Consider the following 25,373-nt stretch of genomic DNA (forward strand, 5'->3'; position numbering starts at 1 on the left):
GAAGTGCTTTATTAGAAAGACCACGGATGGGGAACCACTGAAACTGGAATTGTTGTCTTAGAGCAGAGAATGCTAAAGGGCTTGATAGAGAGAAAGATAAACTCTTTCCAGTGACTCCAAGGTCCGGACCAAGAGTGCACAGATTTTATATAATTGAGGAAAGGTAGCAGAAGGGAGATGGATATAAAGAAAACTGTCATGACTGATTATGAACTGGAGTGCACTGTTTGAACAAGTGGTGGCAGGAGATTCTGTAATAACATTCAAAAGGGAACTGGATAAATATTTGAAGGAAAGGCACTGCTGGGCAATTTTAGAAAGAGCTGGGAGCTGGATGTTTCCTTCAAATAATACAGACTTGCATAATGTGCCATCACAATAGCGGTGTCATTCTATTTTAATTTTTACCCCTTTTTAATATTTGTTCTTAGGAGAATTACCGGAACCATGAGTAAGTTGGAGTCGAGTAACTAAGATTAGACTGTTCAACGCATGGTGCAAGGATTGATTTGGGAGAAATGGATTTTTACTCTTGGGGCACAGGTACCAGTGCAGGGAAAGATGGGAACTGCACCATTGTGATGGTCTTCAACTGAACTGTGCTGGGACCAATGTTCTGTCACTATGGCAATAGAGAAGGTTTTCATCTAAATAGTGGAGTGTGAGGAGTCCAGTCAAGGAAAAAAGTGCTATATGAGAGAGGGAGAGACAGGGGAGCAGGCGAGATAAGAGTGAGGGAAATGATAGTCATCGTGTGGCAGGAAGTTACAGAATAACAAAATATGTCAGCAGCTAAGACGAGAGATTGCAAAAGTAGTAAAAAGGTGGAGCTAAAGGCTCGTATCCACATGCACATAGCATTCATAATACGTGGATAAATTGACAGCTCAGATAGGAAGATAATGGTATGATCCAATAGCTGTTACAGAGTATTGGCTGCACGACAATCAAGTTTGGGGCCTGAATATTCAAACATATTTGAAAGTCCAGACACTAGGAAACAGTGGAGTGTTAGCTCTGTTAGTTAAAAATGGCAGTAATACAGTGGAGGAAAATCAAGTTCATTCTAAAGATTAAGACATACAATTGGTTTGGGTCAATAATAGAAATAGTAAAAGGAAGAAGTCACGTGGGCGTAGCATTTACATCACCTAACAAAATCCACACTAGTTCGGGTTATACAGGAAGAAATAATGAGGACTTGTGGGAGAGAGATGACAATAATTATGGGTAGTTTGTGTATATGTAGGCTTATTGAATCCGATTGACAAAAGATTGTCCGGAAGCTGAGGTCATAATGTGTTTATGGAATAGTTTCACAACAGAAATTATTGGAAAAACTCTGGCTATAGAGAAAAAAGAAAAGTTAACATTTTGGATCCAGTAGCCTTTTCTTCAGAACTGGACCGGAAATGTTAACTCTACTTTCTCTCCACAGATATTCCTTCCACTCTCCTGAGTTTTTCCATCATCCACAGTTCTTTGTTTCTTTATCAGTTTTGAGGAAACGTTAGTGGAAGCTGGGTACAGTAGTAGCAATCGAGTGAGAGTGAGGTATAAGACAGAAGATGGTGATAGCTTTGCTGACAGAGTGGAGAACATCATTGACCTCCTTTCTACACTTTCATCCAGATGGCTGACGTTGCAGTGACCTGTATGGCTGGAACAGTTGAGTGTCAAGTCTTCCAGTGTCTGTCCTGGGGGTAGAGAGAGTCCCACAGCTGCACTACCCTGTCCAGTAGGACCTTCAGGTCTCTGCTTACCACATGGGATGCTAAGTTTCCCTTCTCTGCCTTATTCAGTGCAAATGTCAGGAGCCATGTAAGTATCTCCAGAATAACCATACCTTCCCAGTGCATAATGGCCAGGGATATCAATCTGTTCTGGGATATCCCAGTAGTGGTGAGTTGTTCTGGGTATAACGAGTGTTAGAATGGGGCCAGAATTGGATGAGAGAGGGGCACTGTAGGGGTGGCGTAGATCATTAATGAGGTAAGTTTGGGAAGTTGTAGTGAGAAAACTCGCTAGACCTAGTGAGACAAACCCTCTGTGAACAACACGTCGGACTGATGCCTACATTTCTAACCCATGTATCTCCATATTTAAGACCGACGAGGAGAAACTCTTGCTCTGTTTAGCTTATGGAACATTTCCCCCAGGAAAACATTAGGAGTAGGTTCATTAGATATTTTTAAAATTTGAGTTGGAGTTTTGACTGAGGGAATCGCATGGTATAGGGAGTGGCTGGGATAGTGCACCGAGACCTCCGTCAGATCAGCTATGATCTTATTTAATGGCAGAGCAAGTCTGGCAACTGACTGGCCTACTCCAGCTCCTAACTTGTACATTCATTTGAATGCTTGTAGCAATTGGTAAAATGTTTGCATTCTTTTGAACTGCTGAGTTCAATTTGTTTTCTCAGATCCTCTTTGAAATATGCGTGCAAATGTTGATGCAGTTTTGATCTATTTTGCAGCATGGAAGAACTTTTAAACTAACCTGTTAATTTTCCACGCCTGTCTTTATTTGAGATTTGTGGTGTTGATGATTTCTTCTTCTTTTTTCCCCTTTTTTGGGTTGAGTAATTTGATCCAAATCATTTGTTTAATCAATCTATTTATCTAAAGAGCTCTGGCAATGCAAATCAGATGATTAAATTCCCACTGCTCTGTCAAAGGGTAATGGAGCAGAAGAAGGGATGTTGAAGATGATTCATTGTTCATAACAGGGACACATGTCGTTTTATTATAATTTGTGGAAATAAAAAGATAACTTAAACAAGAAGTTGGAATTATGACTAAGCTAGAATGATGATGACTGTTGAGTTCATTAGAGGAACTGGGAAATGGCTTTTTTTTCCTGTGATGCTTCAGTCTAGTTGTTAGAATACTTTCAAATGTTAAGGAGATATTTGCTCAATTCCTATAGCAGTGCTGTTGACTTAAGTGTCTATCAGTGTGAGATTTTTAAAGAAGTCATTTATTGGAAATCTGAACCAGTTCCTGATTGACCTTTGATCATGCACTGTATGTTGCTGCACATTGCTAGTCATTTAATTATCAAAGGGACATGATATAATGCATCATAAATTCTAGCAACCAAATGGATATGAATTGGAGTCTTGGGTTTGTGGGATTGATTTATTCTTTGTGGAAATGGAACTGAATCATGGGTAATATGATATCCACTGACTGTAAAATTCCTGACTCATTCACTCCATGGTTTGAAATAGAAACTTAAGCAGAGTTTCTTGTTCAGTTTTGTATGGTACACATCACAAAATGGAGCATCCTTCAACAACCCATTTTATACCATTTCTGAATTTGGAGATGATAGGTTGTTTTAGGTCTTCTGTTTACCTGGTGTATTTTAAATGTATAAATACCTACCTGAACAGCTGAAAAGCAGCACGAATGAGGTATGGAGGTTATGAGGTTCTTTTTCACTTTGTTTGTTTGACATTTTTCTTTGTTCAGCTGGCCTGTTGTTTTTTCCCCCTGTTGACAGATTTTTCTGAAGCAAGTCTGCAATTTTGGGTGATTGATTTTATCTTCTCCATTTAGCTATATTATATCCTCAAAATCTTGACTTGCAGCAATTGTAATCGTACCCATTAACTGGTCTTGATGTAGCATTACATTTATGAGCAACTGCTCTTCATCTCATTTGCAGCCAAACCGTTGTCTGTAATTGAAAGTTGAGCCTCTTGGGAGTAGGCCACAAAAGGACTTGATCCCAATGCCATCTCTGCGTACATCATTATTTTATTAGGGCACCACAACATTTCAGCCATATGCATGCATCAGCCTCAAGGAAAGATAATGCATTGATGGAGTGCTGCACTCCTTTAGAAGAGATGCCAAACTGAAACCCTGTCCACCTCCTCAGGTGAATGTCTAAGCAACTCATCACCTTCTCAAAAACAACCAGGGATGGGCAGTGAATGCTGGTCAAGCCAGCAATGCCTTCATCCCACGAATTAATTTTTAAAAAAAGTAAAAAATTTCAGTGCAATATTTTGAAACAAAGCAGGGGAGTTATCTCCATTGTCCTGGTCACCATTGTCTCTTCCTTCACTGTCTCAAAAGCAGACTGTTACAGATTTGCAGCTGTGTTTCCTACATGACTGTACTTGAAAGATACCTTTATTGGCATTTAGGATGTCTGTTGATCAGAAAAGGTGCTGTATAAATGCAAGTCATTTTTTTCTTTGTTATTGTATAGCAATATAAATATTTTGGGTACCTTTCCTTTGTGGCCCAGGTACTGCTGCAAGTGAATTTGTTTTGTGAAAGTAAAACTCATGTTTTTTTTTCTTTCAGATTGGCCAATCAGAGGTATACCTCATAAGTCCTGACACGAAGAAGGTGACGATTGAGAAAAATTTCAAAGAAATCTCCTTCTGCTCTCAGGTGAATATTCCCATCACTTGTGGTTGTCATCTCTACATGCCATGCTGATGATGATCATGTGACTTAATTTCTTTGCTTTAGTCTTAAAATAAATATATGTGGACAATGAGTATTTTGATTTTGTAACTGACAATTACAGTCAGTTCTGATATAACAGGATAGTTCTGTTCTCATGTGATCTTGCATTATATGAAAATAGCACAGTAGTCACGCCGTTTAAACTAATGAGGTCAGAATAGCCAAAACAGGTAAGGAAAATTTGGCTTCTACAAGTAACAGCCCAAATTCTTTAATCGCGTTAACACCAATCTGTGTTGAAGAAACACATGTGATAGCAGCACTGACTGTACATTGAAAATTGTGTGTGTGGAGCAGTGAACTGAAAGTTTGAACCACAGTTCTTAGAGTAGGACTACACTAACTAGATCAAATCTGTGACCATAGGTATCGGAAATGCCTGGCACCTTAATTTCAATGGCAATCTCCAGAGAAACTGATGGATGAAGAAAAATGACTACCATATCTTTAAACTAATTGCAATATAGTTTCTTTACTCTGGATGCTGAAGTATTTATTGATTTTTGCTTCATTTAATTTAAATGTTCAAGTGATCGTATTTATCTTATTTTTGCAAGGGATGCTTTTCCTTTCTCTCCTGATATATTGCAATTCATTATATTGAAGTTTGCGATTGATCTTCCAAACTGAAAGATTTGTTGAAGGCGTGGAGGAAGAATCAAATTCTTCAGGCCAATGATCTGCTATCAGAACTGAAAAAGACTAGAAATGGAGTGGATCTTAAATAAGTGAAAAGAGGCAGGAAAGATTGAAGCAAGCAGAAGGGAAGACTGTGATGGGTGGAATACAGGAGAGGTTAAATCACAGAAAGGGTCATGTACCTGGCTTACCCATAGACCTGGACCAAAAAAACCTACCTCCTCCCCAAAATCAACAAACACAACTCCTCTACTAGACTGTACACCCTGTTCTTACCACACTCGACCAGTTTCTCCCTATTTCAACTCTTCCCTTGAACAGTTTTGGTCCGACCACCAATACTTTTTTTGCCATTTAATCTTTCCCACCTTCCATCAATAACAGAACATAGCACATAAAACATTACAGCGCAGTACAGGCCCTTTGGCCCTCAATGTTGCATCGACCTATGATACCGATCTGAAGCCCATCTATTCTACACTATTCCATTTTCATCCATATGTTTATCATGCTAATTATACTAATTATAATGCTCGCTCAACCAATGACCATTTAAATGCCCTTAAAGTTGGCAAGTCTACTACTGTTGCAGGTAGTGCGTTCCATCCCCTTACTACCCTCTGAGTAAAGAACCTACCTCTGACATCTGTCTTATATCTATCACCCCTCAATTTAAAGCAATGCCTCCTCGTGCTAGCCATCACCATCCAAGGAAAAAGGCTCTCATTCTCCACCCTATCTAACCCTCTGATTATCTTGTATATCTCAATTAAGTCACCTCTCAACCTCCTTCTCTCTAATGAAAACAGCCTCCAATCCCTTTCCTTGTAAGACTTTCCCTTCGTACCAGGCAACATCCTAGTAAATCTCCTCTGAACCCAATCCAGAGCTTCCATATCCTTCCTATAATGTGGTGAACAGAACTGTACACAATACTGCATATAGAACTGTACGCAAAAGTGCGGCTGCACCAGAGTTTTGCACGGCTGCAACATGACCTCATGGCTCCGAAACTCAATCTCTCTACCAATAGAAACTAACACACCATATGCCGCCTTAACAATCCTATCAACCTGGGTGGCAACAGATTTTCTCATTTAACCTTTTACTATGGTGCCCCCTTTACTTTTGCTTAAAACACATCATTTTCTAGCCTTTCCCTGTTCCAATTAAAGATCTTTGACCTCAACTGTTAATTCTGTTTCTGCCCTCACATATGCTGCCTGAAAACTGCCGCATACTTCCAGCATTTCCTGTATTTAATTTAGATGTCAGATTTGCAGCATCTGTATATTCTGCATTTGCCATTCTCAGTCTTGGGTTTGTGAATCACTAATCTGTGGAATAAAGAGACCTATGTATGTTATTATGTTCATGTGACTGTGACATCAGCAAGAAAAACGAGTTGCATTTAAAAAGAGCATGTGAAGAGAGAGGACTTAGACACTGCACTGGAGCATTTTATTTCATAACATGAGGAAGTATTGCCTTAAATGAGGAGTTGAAGAGTCAAGATCAGTGATAGCATATATACTCGAGTAAAGGTTGACCCCGCCCTATTTTTGGCCCAAAATTCTGAACCTTTCCATACATCTCATGTAAAAGTCAACCCTAATTCTTCACAGATTACAGATCGATATTTTTGAGTCAAGGTGTTATCCTGTACGTAAATGTTACGATGACAAAATGAATTTTTTTTTGCGCTGTTACGTGTTTTGGTGTGCAATTCACACTAACTTTGACGAAATTCACACCGGTGTTAGGCTGCGGATTTCTTAAGTTCATGGTTGAGCGAGCATTATAATTAGTATAATTAGCATGATACAAAGCTTATCAACCATTTCCTATATAGGATAGGCCTATATGCATTTACTTCACTATAATTACTGTGCAGCTGTTGACGATGTCTCACAGTTACAATGATCAGTGTGCCTGTATGAGAGTCAAATATCTGATAACCATTTTTTAAAATCAGAAATAAAAGTTTAAAATATTAGTTTGAAAAACTAAAACAATAGCAGACAAGGGAAAACAGAAGGAAATGGAAGAATTTGGCGCGAAAGTTTAAGGCATCAGGTCACAACCTCCGTTTGTGTGCAGCTCAGCTCAGCTTCACTCTCCCCTGTGGCATTCTTGGAATTACCATAATTCATTGTGTTTTTTTTCTTTATTTGTTTAGAGATCAATTGGGCTTCTGCTACTCATATGGTATTTTGGACTGTAGCATGAATTTCAGCCCCTCAAAAGTAGTATCCATGTCATAATCAACCCAATAAATTTGACCTTAAAGTCAAATTTTTTAGACTATTTTTTATGAGTATATACGGTAAGTAGCCTCAAGGGGCAATGTAAATGCAGACGCCCACAGCTCAGACTGGTATCCTGATGTACAGATAACAATATTAACTTAAAGCATATATGAATCTGGATACAACAAAGTCGCAAAGAGAGTAGATTAGAGATGGGAAAGAATTTTGGCAAGAATTTCCAAAGCTACGAGAAGTGGCAGATGGAGTTTAATTCAGATAAATGCGAGGTGCTGCATTTTGGGAAAGCAAATCTTAGCAGGACTTATACACTTAATGGTAAGGTCCGAGGGAGTGTTGCTGAACAAAGAGACCTTGGAGTGCAGGTTCATAGCTCCTTGAAAATGAAGTCGTAGGTCGATAGGATAGTGAAGAAAGCATTTGGTATACTTTCCTTTATTGGTCAGAGTATTGAGTACAAGAGTTGGGGGGTCATGTTGTAGCCTTGCAGGACATTGGTTAGGCCACTGTTGGAATATTGCATGCAATTCTGGTCTCCTTCCTATCGGAAAGATGTTGTGAAACTTGAAAGGGTTCAGAAAAGATTTACAAGGATGTTGCCAGGGTTGGAGGATCTGAGCTACAGGGAGAGGCTGAACAGGCTGGGGCTGTTTTCCCTGGAGCGTCGGAGGCTGAAAGGTGACCTTATAAAGGTTTACAAAATTATGAGGGGCATGGATAGGGTAAATAGGTAAAGTCTTTTACCTTGGGTCAGGGAGTCCAGAGCGAGAGGGCATAGGTTTAGGGTGAGAGGGGAAGGATATAAAAGAGACCTAAGGGGCACCTTTTCACACAGAGGGTGGGACGTGTATGGAATGAGCTGCCAGAGGAAGTGGTGGAGGGTGGTACAATTGCAACATTTAAGAGGCATTTAGATGGGTATATGAATAGGAAGGGTTTGGAGGAATATGGGCTAGGTGCTAGCAGGTGGGACAAGATTGGCTTGGGATATCTGGTCAACATGGACGGATTGGACCGAAAGTCTGTTTCTGTGCTGTACATCTCTATGACTCTGACTCTATTTAATAATAAATTTGAAGCAGGAGTATTGCATTACTCTACAAGATGATGCTAAACCCATTTGTTTGTATGCTTCCAGAAAAATTCCTCATCCTTTGGTGGGAAAGGTACCAGCCCAGAACGACAGAATGGTAGAGAGTGGGGTTGTATCACCAGTGACAGAAGTGTTACAGTGGTGTGTGGGGCCAGAACTGTTGCCAAAATAAATGGAGAACCATGATTTTGTGGTTTTCACTCCGTTAAGTAAAAGAAATAGAGTAGAAAATCATCCAATTTCATTTGTCGATAATAGTTTAGCAGAATTGGCAACTGGTAAAGTTTTCACAACAGTGGCTTCAGGGAGATAGCCTCAGACCATGGGGTCAGAATTACTGACCACATTTACCACATAATTTGAACAATATTGCTGAAATGTCTCCACAGTTTAGGATTGCCTCTGCACCTGAGATTGTCAAAAGGCAATGTCCAGCATCCTGGAAGGGAAACAGGAAAGTGTTTGATATGTAAATGGTAATCTAGTGCATGAAGAATGACCACAACCAGCTGGCCAGGGATGTGTTAAAGACACTGCAGAAAGCTAATTAGAAATCCAAGTTCTCCAGAATGACCATTACATTCCTTGGATACATTAGGTATAGCCAATGAAATGGGAAAGCTTATTCCAATTTCAGTAGTCTTACTCTACTCCCATGGGACCGTTTGAGAAATGGCCGGCTATGCTGCTGGAATTTGGAACATACTGGAGTTTTTGAAAAGACCTAAACAGTTACTTTCTACTGATGTTTCAGCACATTACAATCCAGACTTGTATACTACAGCAGCCACAGACGCGTCACCCAAAGCACTGGGAGTAGTCCTCATTCAAATATAAATGATTTAAAATAACATTTATTTGATATCGAGTAGAGGACTATAACCATGGAGAAGAAAGCATTAGCAGTTATATGAGCATATGAAAAGTTCACAGACTATCTTGTGCGACTGACTGGACCATTAAAAATTGGTAACTTTATTAGGATATAAAGAAATGTCAAAAATTTCTCTATATCTACAAAGATCAGGCTTGGGCTGATCAGAGATATGTGTGGCACAAGTAATGACAGAAGCATTCTATAGGTCATTAAATGGATTGAGCAGAAGTAGAGCATTTTATTCTTGTGGAAGAAGCAGTGTCTTATTCTACAGCAATAACCAGCACTATACTGGCAACTGAAGGCAAACTCGGTGCGGCACAAAACAAGTGGCAAAGAGTATTGCAAAGTCAGACAACGTTGCTATGTTGTAAAATATTATTCATAAGACTAAGTGCTGAAAAAGTACCATGAGCAGAAGCAAAACCTGACAAAATTGGAATATTTATTGGTCTGTGAATGGTCATAAAGTCAATATGAAGGGAAATTCTCTTTAAAAAAAAAACCAGCAGGACATCGAGTGAGTACAAAGCACTGGGTGAAAGCATGCAACAATCATTATCGTGGCCAAGTGTTTACAAAGACATACATAAGTACTTTTTTACATACTTAACGTGCACCATATATAGCTAGGGACCTTCAGAGCCAATAATCTCATTAGGAATTTTGGAAATATCATGGGAATGGCTAACAACAGATTGTCCTGTAAAATTGAACAATGTTTTTAGTCCTAGTCAGCTCTCCTTCAAGAATAATAATGGGTTGCAACTGTACAAGGTGTTAATGAGGCCACGTTTGAAGTATGGTGTGTTCTCGTCCCCCTAATGTAGAAAAGATACTATTAAACTAGAAAGAGTACAGAAAGGATTTACTAGGATGCTACCTGGACTTGAAGGTTTGAGTTATAATGAGAGGCTAGGTAGCCTAGGATGACTTTCCATGGAGCCTCAGAGACTGAGGGGTGACCTTTTGGAGGTCTATAAAATCATGAGTCATAGCCGAGATAGCCAAGGCCTTTTCCACAGGGTGGGGAAATCTAAAACTAGTGGGCATAGGTTTAGAGTGAGAGGGCAGGGACACAAAAGGGTCTCGTGGGGCAATTGTTTCACACCCAGGGTGGTGAGTGTCTGGAATGGGCTCCCAGAGGTGGTGTGGAAGTGAGGACAATTTTGTCATTTCAGAAACCTTTGGATGTGTACGTGGATGAGAAAGATATAGAGGGATAGGGACTAAATGCAGACAAATGGGGCTAATTTAATTGTGAAAACTGGGGATCATGGGGAAATTGGGCTGAAGGACCTGCTTTCATGCTGTGCATCTCGATCACTCTAAAATCAATTGAAGTGATAAGATTTAATTTAACCCCGGCAGACTGTGATCAGAGCTCTGGAAAGAATCTGTGTGATGTGCTATTTGTTATAACAATTAGAACCAGACATTTTACCACAACTTGCAAAAAAAGATTTCAGGAAGTTTGCTTTGAAGAGGCATCAAGCAGGCGACAAGTTCTCCATTTCATTTTCTATCAAATGGAGAGCCAAAAAGGGCAGTCAAGGCAGTTAGTTCACTGATGTGTGAGAGTGTCCAGGCTGGGAATTAGCTCAACCAGTTACAGAACACCGGTGTATCATGGGTACTTGCCAATGGGATTTTTAATGGGGAAGTGGTTAAAAAGAGATGGATCTGTTTTAGAAAGCAGCAGAGGTAGTAAAACTTTAGACATTGGAAGCTGGGGAATATTGGCAGCTGCTGTGCAGGCAGGAGCCTGGAGATCATGCTGAATGTGACGCAGAGGTGGGACTACCTCTTCCTGAAGAAGCAACAATGGAGGCCCTGACACCAGACCATGCCAGCCTGGCCTGAGGCTCCTACCTGGGTTAAAGCAGCCCTTGGAGTTCAGCCCTGTCCAGCAGCTGTACATATGCAGAGGTGAAATTAATGGATACATATGGGTCTCTCTGCACCTTGCAGACCATAAGAAAATATCAAATGCCAGCTTTGGGCAAAGTTGGATTCAGTACCATGACAGCATTGGTACTCATGCAAATTGTTCTGTCTAGTTTTTGTTTTGTCATTATAAGTATGCAAATATTATTTCGTGCTTAATTTTACAAGAATTAATTATTTTAGCAATTGTTAATTTTTGACAAACAGCCCTGGCCAGATCAACATTGCTGGCTTCATGAAGAGACAAAATGCAAGTTTGTCATACAGTGTTACAACATAATAAGAAGCCACTTAGCTGATTAACTCTGTACCAGTGCATTTTCCAAGTAATTGAACTAATCCAATTATTTTTTTTCTCTACTCTCCATATCCCTTATTATTCCTGTTTATGCTAGTGCATAAAATTTCAGTTACTCAACAGTTCTCACTCAAGCAAAGATGCAGTCTGTATCTTAATTTTAGCAGCGTTGAAAAGAAGTTAACAAATTATGAACTAACTTTCTCCCTTCTCTTTAAATAGGGAATTAAGTATGTGGATCACTTTGGATTCATCTGCAGGGAGAGTCCAGACTCTGGAAGCTGCCATTTTGTCTGCTATGTGTTTCAATGTACAAATGAGGCCTTGGTGAGTAAATATCCATCTTCTGGTATGAAAAAGGCAGCACTGGCGAAACTTCTAAGAGTGAAATCAATAAATGTAACTAATGTATCGGTCCCATGCAAGTGGTTTGATTTTTGTACGTTTTAAGATTTGTTGTAGGTCAGTGAGAGTTCATTTTTTTGAGGCAGATGCTGAGGCAAATTGTTTGTTGGAGTTAGTGAGCTTCGGTTTATATTTAAGTTGGGAGTAATTGGCACTGGCTAGATCTTTAGGTGAAAATATGTTTAATTCTTTAGTATGAGCTTTCATAACTTCCGCACAAACTTCAATTTTCCATGTTCAAAAATACTGTTTATGCACAACATTTTGAAGAGCTTTGAAATTAGGATATAATGTAGATTCTATTGTCTAGGGAGACTACCTTTCAGTTCTTAGAACCTACTTTCTGTGAAAATTCTTAAGAATTTTTTTTTAAAAACCATATCTAAATTTAGGACAAAAGAACAAAGAACATTTACAGCCCAGGAACAGGCCCTTCAGCCTTCCAAGTCTGAGCCAATCCAAATAAATACCGATTTGGTATTTATTTGATGTTGCTGCCTTCAATGTTGGAATGAATTAGGTCATTTTTGGTTAAGTCATAGAGTCATACAGTGCTGAAACAGACCTTTCAGTCCAACTCATCCATGCTGACCAGATATCCCAATCTGACTTGGTCCCATTTGCCAGCATTCAGCCCAAATCTCTCTCAACCATTCTTATTCATGTACCCGTCCACATGCCCTTTAACTGTTGTAATTGTACCAGACTCCTCCACTTCCTGTGGCAGCTCGTTCCATACATGCACCACCCACGCATGGAAAAAAATTATCCCTCTGATCCTTTCTAAATCTTTCTCGTCCCACTCTAAACCTCTAGTTTTGTACTCTACCATCCTAGGTAAAAGACCTTGGCTTTTCACCCTAACTGTGCACCTCATGATTTTATAAACTTCTATAATGTCACCCCTCAGCCTCCAGTGCTCCAGGGAAAATAGCCCCAGCCTGTTCTGCCTCTCCCTATTAATCAAACCCTTCAGTCCCAGCAACAGCCTTGTAAATCTTTTCTGCACTTCCTCAAATCTAACAACACCCTTCCTATCGAAGGCCGAAAAAAAAAATTGTATGCAGTAACCTAAAACCTAACCAATATCCTCCACGGTTGCATCATGATATTCCAACACCTACACTCAATTCACTAACCAGTGAAGGCAAGCTTACCAAACGCAGCCTTCATCACTCTGTCTATCTGCGATTCCACTGTTAAGGAACTATGCAGCTGCGTTCCTAGGTCTCTTTCTTCAGCCACACTCCCCAGGGCCCTCTTAATTGGATAAGTCCTCCCTGATTTGCCTTGAATATAACCCCTCACATTAATCTAAATTAAACTCCATCTTCCTCTCCTTGGCCCATTGGCCCATCTGATCAAGGCCCTGTTGTACTCTGAGGTAATCTTCTTGACTGTCCACTTTACCATCTACTTTGGTGTCATTTACAGACGTAGCAACCATACCTCCTATGTTTAAATCCAAATCATTTACATAAATGACGAAAAGCAATGGACCCAACACCAATCCTTGTGGCACATCACTGGTCACAGGCCTCCAGTCTGAAAAGCATCCCTCCACCACCACCACTGTCAGTTTTCTACCTTCAAGCCAATTTTGTATCAAATTAGCAAGCTCCCCCCGGTTTGTGTAACTAACGTTACTAACCAAACCGCCTGATACTGTGAGGGTCTTGTGTCCCTGTCACTAAACCAAAAGATTTGGATTCTCGTTCCATCTGCCCCAGAGTTGTCCTAATGTTTCTGACAGGTTGGCTAAAATAACTGTAATCTGATACTGCATATCTTCCTCAGTGCAAACACATCATTGGCATATACTTTGCATTGGGATTGTGGTGATGGACTCACACAGGCTCTGCTTCATTGACTTTCCAGGCTCAGTCCATTCCATTATACAAAGCTGAATTTCACAGGAGGTTCGAGCAGGTTAGCTGAAACTCTGAAAAATGAGGCAATACTCTTCTGATTGAAGTTGGAACTTGAAGGTGGCTTGATTTTCCTTTTTAAAAAAAAAACCAAAAGTACATCTCATTCACCTTCTACCATCCCTGTAATTACATAATGCAATGATATTGAGAATTGTTGACAATTCAACGTTATCACCCTTTGTCCATTAGTCCACACACCCAGGCATGATAGAAAGGAAACCCCAAAGCAGGCTAGCTTCAGAATGATGATCCAATTATCACAACTCCTGTCCAGGATATGCCACATTTAACTTCTACTATGTCCCATTCAACCATGTTCCGCATCTTGAGATGCTATTTTCTGAAATAAATTAATCTGTCTTGCATTTGAGTGAATCAGCATTGCCTGGCCATCTTTTCCCCTCTGCCTGACCTGCCACTATCTGCAGCTTGTTTGTGTGTGTGTCAGAACACTTGACTCTTGCGGTTGTTTCCACAACAGTGGACGTGCACAAGTCTTCATGCTGTACCTTCTTCTGGTTTGAACTTCATTTGGCATTTGCACACTCGTACCTACAGTCTTGTGTTCTGTCTCACATCTTTCTCATCCTACGTTTACCTGTCTGCTGGACGCATTCACTTTTTAGTTTTGATACTGGCTTTTTCTGCTTCACTGGGAGCTGAAAGGGAGAGGTGTGGTGTTACCTCATTTTGTTTTCAGAACACCTATGGAGATTTATTCAAGGATGTGGCCCCTACAAATTTTTTTGACTAGTTGCAATAACTTAAGGGAGCCAACTTGTGCCTGGCCAGCATGGGTACTTCCAGCTTGTTGTGTGACTGGCTTGGTTATGGAGTCCATTGGCAAGGTGTGTAATGGACAGACCATCTGTGGATAATTGATGGTCAAACAATTGTATGTTTTGTTCCTAGTGGCAGTATCAGCCTTTGGAGTGTGGGGGAGATGGGGCAGTACTTTAAATTGTGTTGGATCTGTATCTTGTAGAGGAACCTCAGGATATTTATTCCCCGGGTGCTGAAAGGGAAAAAGTAATGCAACGATATAAAAAACTAATTTTCACAATTGGATTTTGGAAGCCTTTGTGCTTAGCTGACCTGTTTCATTCTCCTTTGTCCTAGTTTCCTCGTTGGCACTATTTCTCCACTTGACCATTAGTAAAAGTGTTGGTTGTGATGCTATTGTAATCATTATGCTTGACTAAGCTTTCACATACTTGGTCTTTTACTTATTGCGTATTTTGTACATGGAGCAGAATCTAAGGAATTAGAGACAGTTATGAAAACTGTATGTGAAAAAGATCTGAGAGCTCTGATATATTTGAATGATTTAATTTGTTTATTTAAATTCTGTTTGAATAGTCTCCGGTATGTGACAATTTATTTTTTTCTGAGGTGCTTGTCTTGTAGCTAGAATTAACTCTTGAGATGGTACACTGACTCCTCTAACCAGTACCTCTGATCTACACAGGCTCCAGCCACTTCACTGTACGGCCCCACATCTTCTGTTTATCCTCACTGTGTTTTCTCCTGTCTTCCCACCCTGGCCATCCCCCCTCTTGCTAAGTCCTCAGTGGCAGAGGATTGCTAAAAATAGCTGTCCACACTTTTCAGTGCTATGGTATTGCATTGCAGTATGGCAAGGCAAAGAGGGCAGACCCTATGAGAAACAACAACACCTTTGCCAATATGGGGACCAACTCTGTGCCTTTGGTGCTATTAGGCACTTTCCTCTAACCAACTGAGCTAATCTGTGACTTCTTCTCATGTAGTCTTATGCTCTAATGGAGTATCTCCACCACTTGTATCTTGATATTGAGAGTTCTGTGCACATGTGCTATTGCATCATCCAAGCTCTGCTAATTTGCTGCACCGTCTACCTGAGGAAAGGACCAGATTGCACCATCTGCTGTGTATTGCTTTGTATCTTAATGGGGAAGGGATTAGATTAGATTACATTACAGTGTGGAAACAGGCCCTTTGGCCCAACAAGTCCACACCGACCCTCCGAAGCGCAACCCACCCATACCCCTAAACTTACCCCTTACCTAACACTACGGGCAATTTAGCGTGGCCAATTCACCTGACCTGTACATCTTTGGACTGTGGGAGGAAACCGGAGCACCCGGAGGAAACCCACGCAGACACGGGGAGAACATGCAAACTCCACACAGTCATTCGCCTGAGGCGGGAATTGAACCCGGGTCTCTGGCGCCTGTGAGGCAGCAGTGCTAACCACTGTGCCACCGTGCCACCCACTAAGGGAGTACATGTTGCAGCATGTTGGAGTACATGTTCAAGAGATGCCCTTGGGTTTTTCTGAATCCTTTTGCTTGGGAATGTTCTGCTGTTACATTTGAACAGAGAAAATGGAATTGTGGAGTGGAAGTACAGGTCTCCGAATCCACCAAGCACATGCCAATAAGAACTAATTATCAGGAGACACCCATTGGAGCTTTAATAATATGTGAAAGGAAGTCTAGAGCCCTAGAGATGTACAGCACGGAAACAGACCCTTCGGTCCAACTCTTCCATGCCAATCCGATATCTCAACCCAATCTAGTCCCACTTGCCATCATCTGGCCCATCTCCCTCCAAACCCTTCCTATTTATATACCCATCCAGATGCCTTTGAAGTGTTGCAATTGTACCAGCCTCCACCACTTCCCCTGGCTGCTCATTCAATACACGCACCACCCTCTGCATGAAATAATTGCCCCATGGGTCTCTTTTATACCTTTCCCCTCTTGCCCTAAACCTATGCCCTCTAGTTCTGGACTCCCCTGCCCTAGGGAAAAGACTTCATCTATTTACCTGATCTGTGTCCCTCATGATTTTGTCAACCTCTATAAGGACCCCCCTCAGCCTCTGACACTCCAGGGAAAACAGCCCCAGCCTTTTCAACCTCTCCCTGTAGCTCAAATCCTCCAACCCTGGCAATATCCTTGTCAATCTTTTCTGAACCGTTTCACAACATCTCTCCTGATAGGAAGACACCAGAATTGCAAAAGTTCCAAAAGTGGCCTAACCAATGTCCTGTACAGCCACAACATGCCCTCCCAACTCCTATACTCAATGCTCTGACCAATAAAGGAAAGCATACTAAATGCCGCCTTCACTATCCTATCCACCTGCGACTCCACTTTCTAGGAACTATGAACCTGCACTCCAAGGTCTATTGTTAAATTCAAAACAATATGATCAGCCATGGTCTCCTTAGTTGTTTGTCTTTGTCTTTTGCATTTTGTTCAAAAGAATATTATGCTATGTCACCTGTTTGTTAACAATATGTCTTTGAGAATAGAATCATATAGTATAGAAGAGGCCTTTCAGCCCATTGAATCTATCCCACCAACCAATACACTACTGCGTACACTTTCCACACTTTGCAACACTAGGCCCATAGCCAAAATGTTATGTCACTTCAGGCTTCCATCCAAGTACTTTGGTAAAGGTTGTAGGTTTATCTGCCACAACTACCCTTCCAGGCAGTGTGTTCCAAATTCCCACCTCCCTCTGGGTGAAAGTTCTTAGCTTAGGTTCCCTCTAAACTTTCTGCCATTCTCTTTAAAACTGTGTCCCCTTATTCTTAACCCTTTTACCAAGGGGAGCAGCTCCTTTCTCTCCACCATATCTATTCCCTTCATAATTTCGGGACTGAATTTTGTTTTGCTGATTTGATACTTGGTGCTGTCTGTAAAAGGTTGTGGGGATGGTGGCCTGGGGGTGCGGAGTCAGGTAGGGGATTGTGGGGGGCAAGTTGAGGATTGGGCTGTGGGGGTCTACTGCCTGGAGCCTTGGTTTCACTGTAGACTTTGGGATTCATTAAATATGCCGGCTAGACCCAGGCATATCAAGTGGACCTGCTGCCTTAGGCTGGGAAAATATTGCAGCAAGATGTACCACAAAGTAGAAGACAGGAGCCTACAGGGAATGCTGAGAAGTTGCCAAAAGAATTTTAAAATTTAGTCAAATGTGCTGAGGTCGTTAAAACAGAATGTACTTGGAGATAGAATGCAAGGTGAGGTGGCTCTTGGTCGACCATGTCCTTTACTCGCTTTATGCCACTAATACAGGGCCTGTACTGTATCACTGTTTTTACGATGGTTCTTGGGTTAGTGCCAGTAGAAGCAAAAAGTGGGACATCAAACAAGAGCTAAGTTTACACTGGCAGGTGAAAACTGGAAATAGACTGCTGTGCTGGTAGAGACAGGTGTGGGGTCTCGGCCTTCTTGATTTTCCACTGCAGCATTGACCATTTTGATTCACAATACTGGAGCAAAGTACAGCTTGCAATATGCAAACCATTGTGACCTCCATGTATTTGCATGAAGTAATTTTGTCTTTTTTTGCATGAAATGGGAGAGGGAAGAGAATAAAAAGCAGAAAATATTGGAGAAACTCCAGGTGCGGTGACCACTGTGAAGAGAGAAACCAATTTAACAAAGTTTTAAATCCAGTGACGACTCTTCAGAACAGAAGTGGAGCAGAACCAGTCCTGAAGAAGGGTCACTGGGCTAGAAGCATTAAGTCTGTTCACTGTCCACAGAGGGTCCCAGATCTGCTGAGTAGCTCCAGCAATTTCTGTTTTTGTTTCTGACCTTCAGTATCCGCAGTTGTTAGTTTTATTTTATGGAGGAAAACCTTTTGTATTCGTAACTACTGGAGGCTAGAATTTCTAAATGGGAGTCTGTTGATCACCAGTTAACTCTGTATGCTGGTGGCTTTCTGTAAGTGATGATATTTTCACATTATTTTGTTAACTGACTGGATTGTATTTAATGTAGATCTGTCTCTTTTTTGCACTGAAAATGGTCACCATTCTTTAATCCACAGGTCGATGAAATTATGTTGACATTGAAGCAAGCATTCACTGCAGCTGCTGTCCATCAAAACATGAAGATCCAAGCTCAGCTGTGTGAGGGATGTCCAATGACATGTCTTCACAGATTGTGTGAAAAGATAGAGGGTAGTGTGTTTTTAAAAGTTTCAACATCATCTTTGGTTTTCCTGCTTACTCCCATACTGCTGCTACTATGCAATGGTACTGTCACATATCTGGAATAGGCACATTGACCACATCCGTTAACTCAGAGTGGTACAAAGGACTTCTTGGCTTGAAGATTAAAATTGCTTCCTTACTGTTTTGTTTTTATGGTTGTGTACTTAAGTCAGGTCTCCCAGAATTGACCAAACATTGCCTGTTATGGAATGACGCAATGATGAAAGCAGTTCATTCCCACTGCAAGCTTATCAGAGTTTAGAACTGAAATGGAGGCATTTTATAGATTGAATGAAAATATTCCAATACTAATGCAGCTAGCTGGACATCTCCCTCATGCTCCTCACAAACTGTAGCCGGTGTAGTTTACCAACAGCTTTAAAATGTATGAAAAATCAACTGATCTAACCAGTAAGCATCACTTTTTGTAGTCCTATCCTTACATCCCTTTCTGTCTGATGCACACAAGAGTTGCTATTGGATGACTAGTGGAAACCAAGCAATCATTATTATATAAGATGAAGTAAAATGCCAATATAAGTGTAGCGTAATTCAAGAGTCTGAGAATTTCTCTTGGAATAAACAAGTGAAAAAATATTCCTTTTTCTTTGGATGGCTCAGGCAGTACAAAGAGTATTAAATCTTTTCTAAATTGAAACTTTTAAACTGTAAATTTTCACCTGCATTTCCGAATTTCTTTCAGGATATACAATGTTGCCTATTAGCTATAGAATAAGCAAAGGTGCAGCTGTATTTGCACTTCTGTCAGTCCCAATGGACGATCAAGTTTTGCAGAAAATGAGCATTAGTTTTTGATCCTGTGATACATAATGTAACTGAAGATCAGTTATGCTACTTCAATATTTGTCTTATTGCACACAGTTAAAACTGAACCTTGTAGTCTTTTTGTGTCCTGGTGAAACTCAGTTCTCCAAGAATTACCAAGGAACAGGGTTAAGAGTGGCTGCTACACCCTTTTATTTCTTCTTCTGGAGTTGATAATGCATCCATCTGAGTATAGGAGTTGAACTGGGTTCAGAGTATAAAAGCACGCTGAAAGAAGTTGTATAACATTTTTTTCAGAAATGAATTCGGTGCTAGAAATAAAATTACTCAATTGTGCTGTAATGATTTAAGATTTCATCTTTTAACTTTCTGATAGGCCTACCCCCCTCAAAAGCCAAGGTGGAAATTCAGAAACATTTATCAACTTTTAACAACAAAGACCAAGGATCCATCTTCGAGGGGGTTCAGGTAATTTTTATCCTACTTGTTAACCATAAATGTGAAAGGTAAACTTCAGACTTTTCAGTTTTACACACTTTTTTGGCCATTCTAATTGTATTTTGTGTCAAACTTCTAACTTTCTAAAAATTAAAATTTGAGATGTGAGCACTTACTGCTGATGTCCAATTGCCCCTAAGAATGCAGATCATGTGCTGCAGGTTGACCCACAATGCTATTGGGAAGGATGTTCCAGGATTTTGAGCCATCATCATTGAAAGAGCAGTGATGTCGTTCCAAGTGAGGGTAGTGCAGGACTTGGAGAGGAACTTGCAATTGATGGTGCTCCCATGCACCTTCAGTCTTTGTCCTTCTCCTTGGCGCAGGCTGAGGTTTTGAAATATGCAAGTAAAGGTGCCTGTGCCAATGGTGGGATGAGGAAATTGTTTGATAGTGGATGGGGTGCTGAACAACCTGGCTGCCCATGCTTTGATGTAAAATTTTTTGAGTGTTGGAACTTTACTGTTCTGGGGAAGTAGAGTGTGTTCAATAACATTCCTGACTTGTGCCTTGCTGGATATGACTTGAAGGCAAGAACTGACTTGCACTCTACAGATTTCCTAATCTCTGACCTGCTGTTGTAGCAATAGTATTTATGGGACTGGTCCAGTCAGTTTGTGATTTTAATATCATTGAATCTCATGGGGAGGTTATTAATTCTCTCTCATTGGGGGTGGTCATTGTCTGTCACTTATGTAACAAACAACATATGAGCTACACAATACCCCAAGGCCTGATCTTGTTCAGTTTTTGCTGAACAAATTATTCCTAATCAACCTCTTCAGCCCTTTCAGAGCAAGAGGGATTTCTATCCCAGAGGTAAGACTCCTGTTCTTACTAAATGTGAACTTGGAGTGTTTCATTATCTGTGCAGGTGAGAAAGGAACTGAACACACTGCAATCATCAGTAAGCATCTACACTTTTGACTATATATTGGAGCGAAGGTCATTGATAGGACAGCTGAAGGTGTTTGGCCTCCAATAACTACAGTCATCTTTCTTTGTACTAAGTATGGTGCCAACCAGTGGAGAACTTCCCCCAATTCCCTCTGACTTTAGTTTAACCAGGACTTGATGCTGTGCACTTTCCAATGCTGTCAATGACAGTCATTCTTACCTCACCTCTATAATTCTTTACTTCTATCCATATATGGGCTGAGTAAGAACCCAAACTGAGGATCAGGTTATGAATGTAGACGTGCCGTTTGACAGCACCCTCTATTAGTTTACAGATGTCTGAGTATAGGCTGAGGGAGTGGTAATTGACCAATTGGATATGTCCTGCTTCAGGATTACTTCTGCCTCACAGCGCCAGAGACCCAGGTTCAATTCCTACCTCAGGCAACTGACTGTGTGGAGTTTGCACGTTCTCCCTGTGTCTGCATGGGTTTCCTCCGGGTGCTCCGGTTTCCTCCCACAGTCCAAAGATGTGCAGGTCAGGTGAATTGGCCATGCTAAATTGCCCATAGTGTTAGGTAAGGGGTACATTTCGGGGTATGGGTGGGTTGCACTTCAGCGGGTCGGTGTGGACTTGTTGGGCCGAAGGGCCTGTTTCCACACTGTAATGTAATCTAATCTAAATGTCTGGTGGATGCCTTTGCTATAGCTGTAATGGAACAGTTTGGACAGAAGGAGGTTTTGGAATAAGAATCATCATTCAGGACCTTGAAGAAGAATGGCCATTTCCAATATAGAGAGTCAGATATCTTCTAAAACTTACAATTGGTCCCAGTTGTTAGACCAATAACGTTTGAAGTTGAAATGAATGGAGTACTATTTTCACACTGGTAACTGACCTCTTTTTTTTTATCTTTAATCCTTGACCTGTTGCCACCTATGGTATCTTGAAGGAGAGAATTTCTTTTGGCAGTCTATATTGAAAATTCTGAGACCTACCACACTATGATTTCATTTCACCCAAGTGACTATTATTTACTAAGCAGCGATATGTCCTGAACCCTGTCCACTTGTCCATCTCATTTAGTGCCTCTGGCACTTCTCACTAAACCTCTGGAATATCTGACATTTTGCTGAGGTTCCTGTTTTTGAAAAGCTGTTGTGGCACTGTGGTGTGCAAAAGGAAGAGGCAATGTTTTTTTCATTGTCTTTACCTTTCCATAGCACCATTAACATTGTAAGTGGTGTCATGCCCTTCACAGGAGCATAATCAGGCAAAAAGCTAACACCTACCCAGAGGGAAACACCAGTAAAACTGGTGAATGACACAAACTGGCCCAGCTCGTCTTGTATGCTACAGAAAAGAAAATGGAGCTTCAATCTGATCAGTAGATTATTTCCAAGTAGTATTATATTTTTCCTTCTGGCTTAAGCCAGTGATGATGGTATTGGGACTGCTAACTAAAATCTTTATCAAGGAATCTGATTGTAATGAGGGCTGTAATGGAGGAGAAAAGTGGTGGAGAGTTTGAGGGAATTAATTGCAGTGCTCTGGCCTTAACACAGCAGGCATTGTTGAAGTGGATGAGAATGGGAGGGGAATGGTTTGGAAGAATGCAGAGTTGTAGGGCTGTAAGTAATTGCAGCGATGGAGTCCAGATTGTTGGAGTGGTGCAGTTTGAGGATAATGAGCATAGAATAAGATTTGTGGTCTGAGGTGGGGTCTGGAGTCTCCACTTAGCGTTAAATAGGACACTAATTAATCTGGTTTACCCAGCAGCAGTAACAAAGAAGGGATCGAGTCAGTGTCAGCACAGGTTATAAGCTGTTGTGAGGCTCTGGTAATCTCATCCTCCTCCATTTTCCCCCTCCCCCTCCACATCCCCACCACACCCCCACCACACAACACCACCACCTCTTAAATTGCAGAGACTGAGATAAGACTATACCTTGGCACCTATATTGTTTGATGTCTTTGATAATGTCGCACTAATGGTACCTTGAGGACTAGCTTTGAGTTGTCTGTTTTACAATTTCTGATAAAAATTGCAAGAACTGTGGATGCTGTAAATCGGAAACAAAAACAGAAATTGCTGGAAAAGCGGAGCAGATCTAGCAGCATCTGTGAAGAGAAATTAGAGTTAATGTTTCAGGTCCAGTGACCCTTACTCTGAACTTAGAAATTCACTCACCATTGTCCTTCGCTTCAATAAATGATCATTGACTCTGAAGTATTGATTAAAAGTGTCCAAATGCCCATGTCGTCAAATCTGTTGAGAAACTTATTTTCATATTGTCATTGCTCACTTTCTTACTCGATCATAAAATCATCATGACAAAAAAATTCTCCTTGTTCCCCTATCTCCATTACTAAAGCTGCAGGTAATGTTCTATGATTCAGTTGCAGTCATGGTGTGGGTCTTATTACTTCTGTGATTACATTGTGGACTTGATGCTTAGTTCAAATTCCCACTAGATCATTAGAATCTTTACATGGATCTGAACAAATAACAATTGCTTTTGCCCCTTTGTTTTGAAACACATTGATAACATCGCAGGTTGAGCTTGTTTGAAAATATTTAATCAATGTTGATGACTGCTCATAGAAAATGAAGCCAAAAAATGAATTGGAAGAAAATGAACTGGTTCTATCAATGCTGCGACAGCTTTATGAAGGGAAACAGAAGCTGCACATCCACAATGGAGATGCTAAGCAGGTACAGAGTCCTCCTGATTGCGAGCGATAATCTCCTTTAAAACTGCTGTTATTAAATGTGGAGTAACAAATCCAATTGCTGTCTAATCAGTACAGAGGCTTGGTTTCAAAGTCAGCACTTTGGAAAAACTACAGCAAAAATCAATGCAAAGAAAGCAAACTGTACTTATTCACTCAACACCAGGTTATAGTTCAACAGGTTTATTTAAAATGATAAACTTTCAGAGTGCTACTCCTTCATCAGAACTTCACCTGACAAAGGAGCAGTGCTCTGAAAGTTTATAATTTTAAATAAACCTGTTGTCAGGTGACTGCTGACTTTGTCCAACCCAGTCAAACATTGGAACCTCCACGTCATACTTTTACGTAATGGTCATTCTAGGATGCCTCATTTGAAGTTGTTTAAGAGTTGCACTCGTTTTGTTTGTATCCTGCTCTGTGGGAAACATTCGCATTGGATCAAAATTTTTGCTGATCTTGTATTTCTTGACAGACCTCTCAAAGCTGCTCGCAGCCTTCAAATATGAATGGCCAGCAGTCTCTCTCTGGCCGCTTCAGACTAGACCACCTCAAGACCAAGGCAAAAAAATCATTGGCTGAATCTCTGGAGAATATTTTATCAATGGTGAGCATTCTGCTGTTTCTTAACTACAAGTACTTGGAGTATTTGATGGAATATGGAGAGTTCATCTCTGAAAACTCATTTTGTCTGTTAATCAGTGAAATAAAATGTTTCCAAATAAGGAAAGACTTGTTGACTAGTTTAGTTCATCCCTAAAGAATAGGTTGGTTTGGCAGCATTTTCCTCTTCATGCCAACTGCTGTTGATGTTTGCTGATATCATAGAGATTGACCTCAAGGCTTATCGCTGTTAATCAGCACCAATACCTTGCAAATGAAGTGATGGACCTGGATATGCTTAAGTCAGATTAGTTATCATTGTGAATCTGCCAGTCTTCTAGTATTTTAGCCATCGCCATTGCTTTCACTCACAATTATCATCAGTAGCTCACAACTTCCTTCAGTTTATTTTAAGGTTTTTGGTTAGAAGCAAACTAGTTTGAATAAAATAAATGCTTTTATATTAGAGAAGCAAAAATCTGGCAGTTCATTAGGAAGCTTCGAAAAAGAGAGGGATCTTGGGGTGTCTGGCAACAGATCCCTGAAGGTGACAGGACAGGTTAACAGGTTAGTTAAGAAGGCATACTGGACACTTGTCTTTATCACTTAAGGCACAGATTACAAGAGCAGGGAGGTTACATGGGAGTTGTTCAGGTCTTTGGTTAGTTAACAGCTCTAATTTCAGGGTGGCACGGTGGTACAGTGGTTAGCACTGCTGCCTCACAGCGGGTTCAATTCCCGCCTCAGGTGACTGACTGTGTGGAGTTTGCACATTCTCCCCGTGTCTGTGTGGGTTTCCTCCTACAATCCAAAAATGTGCAGGTTACGTGAATTGGCCATGCTAAATTGCTCCTTGGATGCTGCCTGAACTGCTGTGCTCTTCCAGCACCACTAATCCATGCTAAATTG

General features: G+C 40.8%; 1 protein-coding gene across 5 annotated transcripts in view; it reads left to right on the top strand.

The window, feature by feature from the left end:
• The window catches only part of tbc1d1 (TBC1 (tre-2/USP6, BUB2, cdc16) domain family, member 1), a 292,458-nt gene that overhangs the window by 139,724 nt on the left and 127,361 nt on the right, over positions 1–25,373 (top strand). For all 5 annotated transcript variants that reach the window (XM_072567442.1, XM_072567448.1, XM_072567455.1 and 2 more), the window contains exons 3-8: positions 4,323–4,412; positions 11,834–11,938; positions 18,781–18,913; positions 20,109–20,200; positions 23,734–23,844; positions 24,337–24,468. In XM_072567442.1, the coding sequence (XP_072423543.1) occupies positions 4,323–4,412; positions 11,834–11,938; positions 18,781–18,913; positions 20,109–20,200; positions 23,734–23,844; positions 24,337–24,468 (663 nt within the window). The remainder of the gene's footprint in view (positions 1–4,322; positions 4,413–11,833; positions 11,939–18,780; positions 18,914–20,108; positions 20,201–23,733; positions 23,845–24,336; positions 24,469–25,373) is intronic.

The sequence above is a fragment of the Chiloscyllium punctatum genome, chromosome 1 (assembly GCF_047496795.1).
Source record: "Chiloscyllium punctatum isolate Juve2018m chromosome 1, sChiPun1.3, whole genome shotgun sequence".
Classification (NCBI taxonomy): domain Eukaryota; kingdom Metazoa; phylum Chordata; class Chondrichthyes; order Orectolobiformes; family Hemiscylliidae; genus Chiloscyllium; species Chiloscyllium punctatum.